The sequence below is a fragment of the Notolepis coatsorum genome (assembly GCF_963971535.1).
Source record: "Notolepis coatsorum genome assembly, chromosome: 9".
In the NCBI taxonomy this organism is placed as follows: domain Eukaryota; kingdom Metazoa; phylum Chordata; class Actinopteri; order Aulopiformes; family Paralepididae; genus Notolepis; species Notolepis coatsorum.
Window position 1 is genome coordinate 11,504,852 of NC_140173.1, and position 12,018 is coordinate 11,516,869.

Genomic DNA, 12,018 nt, shown 5'->3' on the forward strand with positions numbered 1-12,018 from the left:
ACACAAAATCACACAATACTTAACCCTTTTTTTTTTTTTAGCCAAGGGTTTTCAAAGACAAGGGCTGGAGGCTTCCAGTCTGCCAGTCGTCCCATTCAGCTTGGTTCAGGGGGGAAAGGGTACAACTTTGGGTTGACTTTGGGTCTTTGAAAAGCGCTATGCAAAATAAATGAATTATTATTATTATTATTACAAAAGTCTCTTCGAGTCCAATAAATTCACCTGATCAACAGGGCAAGTGTTGCCACAATCCCAGCGAAACCAGCTACAGCCATGAGAGCGTGCCTCACTGTGGACTCTGGGTCAGCCACTCGAAAGAACTCCACAAACCCATCCCAGGAATTGTTTTTCACCAGCCAGTCTCGTTGGTCAGAAAGGAGATACGTGGAGATTTCTTGGCCCACCAACGCAACGCAGTGCTGTCTGCCCATCTCCTTCAGGTACTGGCACACAACCGCCCCGAAGGCCACCAGGCTGGCAATGCGACCCCAGTTGGTGACCCCGTCACCAAAGAGGCCCTTGGCCACAGATATAATGAAGCTCATGTCGTCCCCTCCGTTATCCAACTCCATTATTTTGTTGCGCATACCATGATATCCATATCGGTGTTTCCGGAGAAGGTCATCCACAACCCTTTTCATCGTCGAGAGAGTCTTGCCTTGCCCCCACCATGACGTAGAAAGTCCGGTAAAGTCTGTAAGGAAAGTGCCAATGAGTTCTCTTGTGTCGTTCTCCAGTGTCTCGTCCCCTGCCGGACGGCTGGGCATGTCGCGGTCACTGTCCAACAGCTCGGGAGCGCACGGCAGAGCGCCGTCGTCGCTATCGCCGATATCATCCAGGATGTTTTTAATCTGCAAAATCTTCGGCCTTGGTGGAGTATCACTACCAGCGACATTCCCATTTTGAGTATCTAAGGATGAGGCCCTCGCCCTCGCCCTCGCCCTCCCAGAGCCGCAGAGACTCGAGAAGGTTCCAGTTGTGGTCCTTTTGGTCAACGACGTAGAGAAAGTATTCATCTTCGCGTTGTCTTTCAAATAAATCTCGTTAGTTAAAAGTTATTTCTCTGTTGTCTCTTCAAAGTCCAGTCAAGTTATGAGTCTTCTTCTCCTTCAGTTCCCTGGGCTGCCTTTAAATAGGACACAAATGTTCTAGAATGTTCTATTATGACACATACTGTGACATCACAAATGTTCTAGAATGTTCTATTATGACATCATACTGTGACATCACAAATGTTCTAGGATGTTCTATTATGACATCATACTGTGACATCACAAATGTTCTAGAATGTTCTATTATGACATCATACTGTGCCATCACAAATGTTCTAGAATGTTCTATTATGACATCATACTGTGACATCACAAATGTTCTAGAATGTTCTATTATGACATCATACTGTGACATCACAAATGTTCTAAATCAAATCAAATCAAATCAAATTTATTTATAAGGCCCGACAACACACGTTAATGTCCCCATGGGCCGTACAGGTCTTCTTTAAACAAGTCAAGAAGAAAACATAATAAGTCAAGAACAGAACAAGAACACCATAAGGTCCAAAAAATTTAAGATAAATAAACAAATAAATGAAAGAATGCAAGGTAGGGAAGGTTGTGCTGGTGGTCTTGTGCCTTATACAAGTTCTCCCTCTAGTGGAATATAGATTAACTGCACGTTACACTGGACACGATGCCGATGGGTTGACATTATGTACACGGAGTCCCAACTGTGGGACCAGTTCGGTTTACAGATGTGTGTGCGTGTGTGTGCCAGCGCTGGCATGGTTCAGATACTGGTGATCCTGCATCAGAAGGAGTCCAAGCAGTAGGAAGACCAACCCTACGTCCTTCAGAGAGAAGGGCTACAGTCCGAAGCGGGCGGGGGTTCTCTTGGGTGTCATGGGGGCTTCCTCCATCCTTCCTGGGGTGCAGATTTTCACAGCCACCCGGACACTGTTGACGTTACTCTTCCTGTCCTGCTCCTCTCGGCGTGATCTCCGCTGCCGCTCAGCCAGGGTCATCTCCTCCTCCATGTTAGTGATCTCCTCCTTGGCCCTCCGGCAGTTCTCCTGTCTGCTCTTGCCTGCGTGTTTGATACTATAGAACATGGGGCCCAGCTCTGCGAGCCACTCTCCCTCCACTGCAGTCACACACTGCATGTACTCCTTGGTGGTGGTCAAGAGCAGATCATGGTAGGTGATGTAATCAGGGGTGTAGCCCATCCCAAACAGGGAGCTGGTAGGGTGGAGGTGGCAGGGCATGCCCGTCCTCACGTTCACATACTCACCGATACCCTTGAGCTTGGCAGCCTGGTGGAAATAAGCAGCGCAGATACATTTCCTGATGATGTCCGAGTCAGAGCCGCAGGAGATCAGGTTCATCCTCTGCTGAACCATGATGTCCTTCAGCTGGGAGTGGACCTCAAACACCTTGTGCATGGCCTTGGTGTGGATGAAGTGCTTGTTGCACCAGATGCTGGAGTAGTTGTTGTTCTTCCACTGCATGTAGACGTGGTGGTAGGTGAGGTGGTCGCTCTCTGGTACAGCAAACTTCTCCCTCACCTGGTCACTCTCCTCCTCGCGACCCTTGGGTCTGTAGAAGATGGCGGGAACGGACAGCATAGAGATGATGATGAGGATGTCGGCGCTGCAGCCCATGTCACATGACACGATGAGCATCTTGGAGAGAGCCGGGTCCAGAGGGAACTGCGCCATCAAGCGACCCGTCGGTGTCAGAGCGCCTGTGTTGTCGAGAGCTCCCAGGATCCACAGCTGGTACATGGAGTTCAGCATGTTGTCCTCGGGCGGCGGGTCCATGAAGTGGAAGAGCAACAGGTCCTGGACCCCCAGAGACTTCAGCAGCAGGACCACGTTGGACAGGTTGGTCCTCTGGATCTCTGGGATGGTGGTGGACAGCATCTCGTTCTTATAGGCACTCTGAGTGTACAGCCTGTAGCACTGGCCTGGCCCTGTGCGTCCCGCTCTGCCGGCGCGCTGGTTGGCGTTGGCCTGGCTGATGGGGTACACCCGAAGGTCATCGGTGCCAATGCGAGGGTTGAACACCTTAAGTTTACAGTATCCTGCATCCACAACAAACATGATCCCATCTACAGTCAGAGACGTCTCAGCGATGTTTGTGGCAACGATGCACTTCCTCACCCCGCCTGGAGCCTTCTGGAAGATCTTGGCCTGAAGATCAGAGGGGAGCTGGGAGTAGATGGGCAGCACTTCCAGAGCAGGAGCGCTCTCCAAGTCCTCCAACCTCTCCACGATCTGATCCAACGTCACCTCGATGTCCTCCTGGCCAGGCATGAAGATCAGGATGTCTCCTGACATGCCGCTGAGGTGGATCTGCAGGGCCTGCTTCACTGCTGCCTCCACATAGTCCTCCTGAGGAGTCTTGCTGAACAAGATGTCCACTGGGAACGTTCTTCCTGGGATGTTGAAAATCGGTACGTTGCCGAAAAACGCTGCAAATTTGTCTGAGTCCATCGTAGCCGAGGTGACTATGAGCTTCAGGTCGGCGCGCCTGGAGACCACCTCGCGCAGCAGGCCAAACAGCACGTCAGTATTGAGGGAGCGCTCGTGGGCCTCGTCCATGATAACAACACTGTAGTGATCCAAGTCCGACTCCCTCAGCGACTCTCTCAGCAGCATACCGTCCGTCATGTACTTGATTACCGTCTTCTCTGACGTGCAGTCCTCGAAACGGATGGCGTAGCCCACCTCCTGCCCCAGGCTGATGGCCATCTCCTCGCTGACTCTCTTGGCGACGCTCATGGCGGCCACCCTGCGGGGCTGGGTGCAGCCCACCATGCCGTAGCCGGTGTAGCCGTCCTCGTGCAGGTACTGGGTGAGCTGGGTGGTCTTCCCGCTGCCCGTCTCGCCCACCACGATCACGATGCTGTTGTCCCTGATGATGTTTAGCAGCTGCTGTCTGACGGCGAAGATAGGCAGGTACTGTCTCTGCTCCAAAAGGGTTTTCTTCTTAGCAAATTCACTTGCGGCCTCAGTCTTATCTTTCATATGGTCTGCATATTGCTGTTCTGTTCTGTAGTCCACCTTGCCGTCCTCTCCTACAGGCTTTCCCCCAGAGCTGTCCGTTTCCTCTTTCTTCTTGATGCCCATGATGTCTCCCAGCTTTGTACCCGCCAGCTCCCAGTGTTTTTGCTGTGCCTTCTTGCGTTCTTTCTGCTCATGGTGCTTACGGACCAGCTGGCTGCGCTTACGAGAGATGATGGCCATGTCTGAGGTGGCGTCTTTGACAGGGATGACAGGCTCTGGCTGCTTAGTGAAGACTATTCTTCCGTCCAGGAAGGGAGGGACCAGGTTGTGAACCAGCAGGTGGACCTTGGCAGCGTTGTCCTCCTCAAAGTCCTCGTCCACCTCCAGCCTCTGCACCACCCCGCTGGTCAGCATGCGGTTTGTCTCCCACCGCTCGTTGTCCTCGTTGATCTGCCGCTTCTGGGCAGATATACGTTTCTGTGTCTGTTTCTGGAGGATCTGCTCCCTCTTCTTCACGTACTCTTCAGAGGTAGCGGTCAGTGGGTTGTGGAACTCGTCGTAGCCTTCGTCCATCATGTACCAGTCCCTGTCGGCTTGCTTCTGGTCGTCCTCCCACTGCTGCTTCTCATCCTCGTTGTCGAACATAATCCCCTCCTGACTGTCTTCCTTCTTGCCTTTTCCTCGTGACAGACGAGGGGTGGAGCCCAGATGCTTCCTGTCATTGGCCCACTCATTATACTTGTAAGAAGGGGTGGGCAGGGGCGTGTCATCAGGATAACGGCCTCTAACTGACCTGTCCCTCCTCTCACTCTCGCGGCCGGTGTGCGGGCTGTGCTCTGAGCGATCAGACTCTCCCCGTGAAAGAGCGGGGGATGGAGACTCCCACTGGGAATGCCTTGAGCTGCCAATACCACTGTCGTCCTCTTCCCAGTTGGAACGTGAGGGTGTAGAGGAGTCTCTGGGGCGCTGTGGAGGCGTAGGAGGCTCCTCCCTCTTGCTCCCCCGGCTGATACCATCAGTAGACCAGCCTTCTCTCTGGGAGCGCTCGCTCCTCTCGCTGCGATCTGAACGCTCGGACGAGCTGCCGCTGCTGCTGCCGCCGCGGCGGCTATGGCTGCGTTCTCCATCATCTCTTTCACTCCGCCGGTCTCTGCCTTTCTCTCTGTTCCTCTCCCTGTCCTTTTCTCTCTCCCTATTCCTGTCCTCTTTGGAGCAGGCGTAGACCCCGTGCTCCCGTCTGTCTCTCTCTCTCTGCTGGTGTTTGTGACGGAACTCCCCGCTGACCCCCCCAGGGCTGGAGGGTGTCTCAGAGCCGGGCATCCGGTACTTCCTACTCTCCTTTCTAGCGCCTCTGTCTTCATCCTCATCCTCGTCGTTCTCTTCCTCATCGGACCCAGAATCGCTCTTGCTTTCCTCCCAGTCTCTGTAAGAAGACACCTTGGATTTCTTCGTCTGCCTGTCGTCGCTGCCTGTCTCCTCCTGCTCTCTGCTCTCACGCTCCTTCCTCTTCTGGGCCGCCAGCAGATCCAAGCCCAACAGGGAGGTGCGCGGAGAGGGCGCGCGGAAAACGTGGGGCTCCGAAGCGGCGCTCTTCTGCTTTACAATCAGTCCGCCGACCTCAGTGGTGGGGTCGCCGCCTTCCAGCCTATGCATTGACTCGTCATCGTCCATCGTCTTAGGCATCTTGTTTGAGCAATGCAGGCTTCAGTCTGTGTGTCAGTCCTTTTTCTTCTTCAGAATGAGATCTTTCTCACTCAGTTCACCTTCTTCTTCTTCTAGAATGTTATATTATGACATCATACTGTGACATCACATGTTCTAGAATGTTCTATTATGACATCATACTGTATCACATGTTCTATTATGACATCATACTGTATCACATGTTCTATTATGACATCATACTGTAACATCACATGTTCTAGAATGTTCTATTATGACATCATACTGTAACATCAAATGTTCTAGAATGTTCTATTATGACATCATACTGTGACATCACAAATGTTCTAGAATGTTATATTATGACATCATACTGTGACATCACAAATGTTCTAGAATGTTATATTATGACATCATACTGTGACATCACAAATGTTCTAGAATGTTATATTATGACATCATACTGTGACATCACAAATGTTCTAGAATGTTATATTATGACATCATACTGTGACATCACAAATGTTCTAGAATGTTATATTATGACATCATACTGTGACATCACAAATGTTCTAGAATGTTATATTATGACATCATACTGTGACATCACAAATGTTCTAGAATGTTATATTATGACATCATACTGTGACATCTAAGTCTGCAACGATTAGTCGATATAATCGACAACATCGATCATAAAAACTCGTGGACGCCTACATTTTGCGTTGATGCATCGTATAATTTTTTTCTTTTTTATTTAAAATTTCTTAATTTTTTTATAAAATAAAAATGTTGCACTACCTATCTTTGTGAAAGTGGCTTCTCAGCTCTGGTCCAGCTGAAGACAAAGCAGAGGAACAGATTGGACATTGAGCATGACCTCAGAGTTGCTTTGTCTACCATCACCCCAGACTTTGAGACTCTTGTCAGGAGCAAACAACATCCCCAGTTATCCCATTAGTTCCCTGGGATGTTAAGAAGTCTGCTAAGAAGGATATATTATTTATTATTATTATTATTATTTTATTTCATTGTGTTTTTAGCCCTAGTTGCACTTTTGTTGCAACCCCAGTTATCCCATTAGTTCCCCCAAACTTACTGTCGGTCTGTTATGTGGTGTAGTGCACGTGGTGTAGTGGTTAACACTGCCGCCTCACAGCAAGAAGGTCCAGGGTTCGATTCCCGCTTGGGGACCAGGTTTCCATGATGCCAGGTACCCAGGTGGGGTATCTCTAAGGCCTTTCTGTGTGGAGTTTGCATGTTCTCCCCGTGCTCGCAAGGGTTTCCCCCCCCCCCCGATAAGATAAACCCAATGGAAAAACATGCACAACAACAGATCGCTAACGCTGTGGCGTCCTTGACGAAGACGGACAGGAGCACTTGGATTGGTCCCCGGGGCGCGGCTCACGTTGACGCCCTATCTGCTCCCGGCTGCCCATGGGGGGAAGGACGACGGGATGGGTCAAGCGCAGAGACTCAATCGCATCGGTACTCTATCCCCCCCCTCACAGTGAGCTGTGGTGTTCCACAAGGAAGCATACTAGGACCACTACTCTTCCTAATTTATGCAAATGACATGTCGTCAGCCTGTGACTGCAACTTGTTCCTGTTTGCGGACGACTCAGCCCTGCTGGTCTCTGACAAGAACAAGTTACAGGTTGAAAAAACCCTCAGCTCGGAACTAGGCAAAAATCTGCATATGGCTCGCTGATAACAAACTATCATTACACATGGGCAAAACAGAGTCCATTCTCTTCGGTTCAAATAACAAACTCAGCAAGACCGACGGCTTCTCAGTTGCAGTGGGTGACAATATTGTCACAAGGAAAGACGAAATTACCTACCTGGGTTCCATCCTAGAGGCAAATCTTTCCTGTGACAAAATGGCATCCAATGTAATAAAAAAAGTCAACCAACGAACTAGATTCTTGTACCGGATCTCCTCTCTGGTAAACAAGAATACCCTGAAGACTCTGGCAGGAGCACTCATTCAAGGGTACTACGACTATGCGTGCACCTCATGGTACCAAAGCACCTCAAAGGCGCTTAAAACAAAATTACAAACATCACAAAACAAACTGGTCAGACTACTACTTGACCTTACCCCCAGAACCCACCTCACCCCTGCCCACTTTGACAACCTAGGATGGCTTAGAGTAGACGACAGAGTACAGCAACTTGCAATGGGCCTGGTCTACAAGATACACTATACAACTAAGGTACCCATGTACATGTCAAAATACTTCCCAAAGGTCAGTGAATACCACAACCACTACACCAGAGGAAGCTCAACAAATCACATTAAACCCAGATTCGGCTCAAACAAGGGACTAAACATGTTTCGCAATTATGCCACATCAATGTGGAACGCCCTACCCAAAGCTGTAAAGGAATGTGAATCCCTGCCCACATTCAAAACCGCTCTTAAAGAGCACCTACGGGAGGCTGCAATTCGAAACTGGCCACCGTAAATGCCCAAAACCCCCACCACCTCCTAATAGACAGTCTCCTCCCCACCGCATGTACATATTCCCTCCCCGCCGTATGGATATTTCTCTCCCACCCACCCACCCCCTCCTAATGTACAGTCCCCTCCCCATCATATGTATATACTCTGTCAGGATCTAGGGGTAACAGTACTGTATATTTGAATACCGTTTATGTCACAAATGTTTATCAGTACTAAATACCTATATGTCCCTATGCCATAAATGTCATGTATGTCATGTATGTTGTGTATGTCATAAATGTCTATATGAATTGAAAATGGGGGACCCTGATGGAAACAAGACAAACGTCTTTCTCTGGTCTGCATCCCCTTAACAATTGTGTGTATTGAGCCGTACTGTATTGTACCCATTCTGCAATCTGTTAAATAAAGTTTTCATTAATTAATTAATTAATTTATTCATTCATTCATTCGGCGACTGAGAAAAAGACAATGCATGTGTGTGTGTGTGTATCCCGGTGTGTGTGTGCCGCTCCAATTGCATGTCCAGTTCGTTGCATGCTGAATAAAGACCCCCTAAAGAGGTCCTGCATTATTATTATTATGTTAAGCTAAGAAGTCTGCTAAGAGCCCGGAAAAGGAGCCGCGCCCACAGGAAGCAGAGATGGAGGGTGTGACAGAAATAATCGTTAGATTAGTCGACTAATCGAAAAAATTATCGACAGATTAGTCGACTACCAAAAAAATAATCGTTAGTTGCAGCCCTAGTTTACAATATAAAAATGGAGGTGACAATGGCTCACAGCAGCAGTTAAAAACTGTCATAGTTCGGGGGAAGGGTGACAGTGAGGTCACAGCAGCAGTCAGGTCAGAGTGTCTGCCTGGCACAAAGCAAAAGAGGGGGGTGGGGGGATCACAGTTCACAGTGTGGGGGGGGGGGCTAGGTGGGGGAGCTAGCATTCTCCAGCCTGATGGCCTGTGGGTAGAAACTGTTTGTCAGAGGGCTTTCAGACTCCTGTATCGCCTGCCTGATGGCAAGAGGTTAAAGAGTCTGTGCTGAGGGTGTGTGTGTGTGTACTGTCCTTAATGATGTTATGTGCTCTCCTGGTGGCCCTGGTAGAGTAAATGTCCTGTAGTGATAGCATAGGTCAGCAGCCACAGAACTGTTATTATAACCCTGCTGTGATCATAGCATAGGTCAGCAGCCATCAAGTCGTGGTTGAACCCAGTTCAGTGTGCACTGGTTTTGCCATCTCATCTAAAAACGTGTGCCTCCAAGTTGCTCCAAGGTCCTCGATCTGGCATCATATCACGCGGCGAAGCGAACGGCTCCCGCCTACCTCCGGTCAATGGTCTCTAACTACACACCCTCAAGACCCCTCCGCTCTACATCCTCTGGCCGCCTCAGACCCACTCCTCCTATCCGAGCTGCTGGGGGTCATCAAAGAGAAGCCGCCTATTCTCGGTCCTCGCTCCACAATGGTGGAACGAACTTCCCACCACAGTCAGGACAGCTGAATCCCAACCAATCTTTCACAGTCGACTAAAAACACACTTCTTCAATCAACATCTAAAAAAAAAAAAAAAAAATCTTCTTACTGTCCTATACTACAGTACCATGCACTCCTCCTCCTACTATACTAATGTACTAATACTAATACTAATGTACTACTGTTTAATCATTGTTACTCAGCTGAAAGAGTTGCACCCTTCCTGCTGACTTGTCGTACAGAACTTGCTTTGGATAAAAGCGTCAGCTAAATGACTAAATGTAAATGTAAATGTTGCTATAGTGCATTATGACCTCCAGTTGAACTCTAAGCTACCAGTCGCAAAGCATCATGAAGCGGCTATCAGGATTCAGATAGCGGGCTTCGCGGCGAGCGCAGGTGGCGGGCGGGGAGCCATTTGCAACAATGAACTGCAACACACTACACCACTAAGGTACCCATGTACATGTCGAAATGCTTCCCAAAGGTCAGTGAATACCACGACCACAACACCAGAGGGAGCTCCACAAATCATATCCAACCCAGATTCGGCTCAAACAAGGGACTAAACACGTTTCGCAATTATGCCACATCAATGTGGAACGCCCTACCTAAAGCCGTAAAATAATGTTAATCCCATTCCCTACCCACCTTCAAAACCGCTCTCAAAGAGCACCTACGGAAGGCCGCAATTCGAAACCGGCCCCGGTAAATGTCCAACCCCCCCAATGTACAGTTTCCTCCCCCTCAAATGTATATATTCTCTTTTATAAACTCTGTCTGTAAATAAACAGTACTGTATATTTGTATATCTTGTATGTCATAAATGTCTGGATGTATCTGTATGTCGTGTATGTCATAAATGTTATGAATTGAAAATGGGGGACCCTGATGTAAACAAGACAAAAGTCTTTCTCTGGTCTGCATCCCTGTAACAATTGTGTGTATTGAGCCGTACTGTATTGTACCCATTCTGCAATCTGGTAATAAAATGTTCAATCAATCAACATTAAACAACCGTGCCGCACCACTGGATTCGTCACACTTTCCCACACAGCATGTGTCATGTCAATGCATCATGTGAATTCAGGCTGGAGGTCGATACTGTGTTTAGCGCTTAGGCGTGTTATCAAGGACGATGTGAGGAGAGGATGAGAAACAGAGAAAAGTGTGTGTGTGTGTGTGAGAGAGAGAGCGAGAGGGAGAGAGAGAGAGGGCAGTAGCTTGCACACAAATGGCAGCGTGTATCAAATTCATCTCACACGTCTTATCACTTTACTTGACTGAATAACTGAATCATGACGAGACACAATTACACAGCTATAAACTGTATGTATGTACCACTACACTTTTTAGCTTGCTTCATATCACAGCTGTTATGTCTTATGATGAATTGAAAATGGGGGACCCTGATGTAAACAAGACGAAAGTCTCTCTCTGGTCTGCATCCCCTTAACAATTGTATGTATTGAGCTGTACTGTACTGTACCCATTCTGCAATCTGTTAAATAAAGTTTTCAATCAATCAATCAATCAAGCTGTATGTACCACTACACTTAGCTTGCTTCATATCACAGAACATATGAACATAGACTGAAACTAACTTTTGATCTCCTGGGCGACAACATATTTATTTTCCAATATAGGGTTCCATGGTGGTCCAGTGGGCCTCTCTATTGTATTTATTGTAGGTGACATATTTACCTACCTTGTTTAACAACCAGGAAAGTTGGAAAGAGAAAGTTGTATGTATTGTAGTTGAAATATTGTAATCCAAATCCATGCACACAAAAAAAATGTAATTCAGCTAATTCAGCATATTAGTTACAAGATTGTGGTGGTAATGCATTCTTATGTTGATACATGAAGAGGCTTTAGTTTTGAGAAAATGGAGTTTGTTTATAGTGGCGACTGGTGGCCCCAGTGAGAAACTCATTATTGCAGTTTTAGCCCTTTCACTACCACACTACCAAATGGTTAACCCTTTCACTGTGACAATACATAAGGTTAACCCTTTCACTGCCACACGACAAAGTGTTAACACTTTCACTACCACACTACAGAAGGTTAACCCTTTCACCCTTTCACTACAACCCCCTGTGAAAGGTTAACCTTCTTTAGTGTGGTAGTGAAAGCGTTAAAGACCCAATCCGTAATCCAAAATGTAAACAAATTGGGGCATTCCCACCACCAGAAATGGGAAGAAATAGCAACAAAGACCCTCTTGACACAAGAACTAGCATTAGGAACAGGTGAATGTGAGTTTTTAATTGTATTTGCTGTATTCTTTGTGACTGTATACGGTTTGTTTACATTGGTAATGTTTGTCAACACTGGGTTGAACATATTTAGGCTGTATTCTGAATTACAATGGGTTAAAGGAAAACTAGCTTAAAATTAGCTTATTTGCC

General features: G+C 47.7%; 2 protein-coding genes across 2 annotated transcripts; both read right to left on the reverse strand.

The window, feature by feature from the left end:
* Positions 1-218: 218 nt before the first annotated feature.
* LOC311234138 (induced myeloid leukemia cell differentiation protein Mcl-1-like) lies at positions 219-1,016 on the reverse strand (the record flags this gene model as incomplete). The annotated part of the gene is made up of 1 exon (XM_084321254.1): positions 219-1,016. One exon carries the CDS (start codon positions 1,014-1,016, stop codon positions 219-221), a length of 798 nt encoding a protein of 265 aa, XP_084177380.1.
* An 848-nt stretch (positions 1,017-1,864) lies between these two features.
* On the reverse strand, positions 1,865-5,677 carry LOC311234303 (pre-mRNA-splicing factor ATP-dependent RNA helicase PRP16-like; the record flags this gene model as incomplete). Its single annotated transcript, XM_084321440.1, has 1 exon — positions 1,865-5,677. The coding sequence occupies one exon, from the start codon at positions 5,675-5,677 to the stop codon at positions 1,865-1,867; it is 3,813 nt and encodes a 1,270-aa protein (XP_084177566.1).
* Between the last annotated feature and the right edge of the window lie 6,341 nt (positions 5,678-12,018).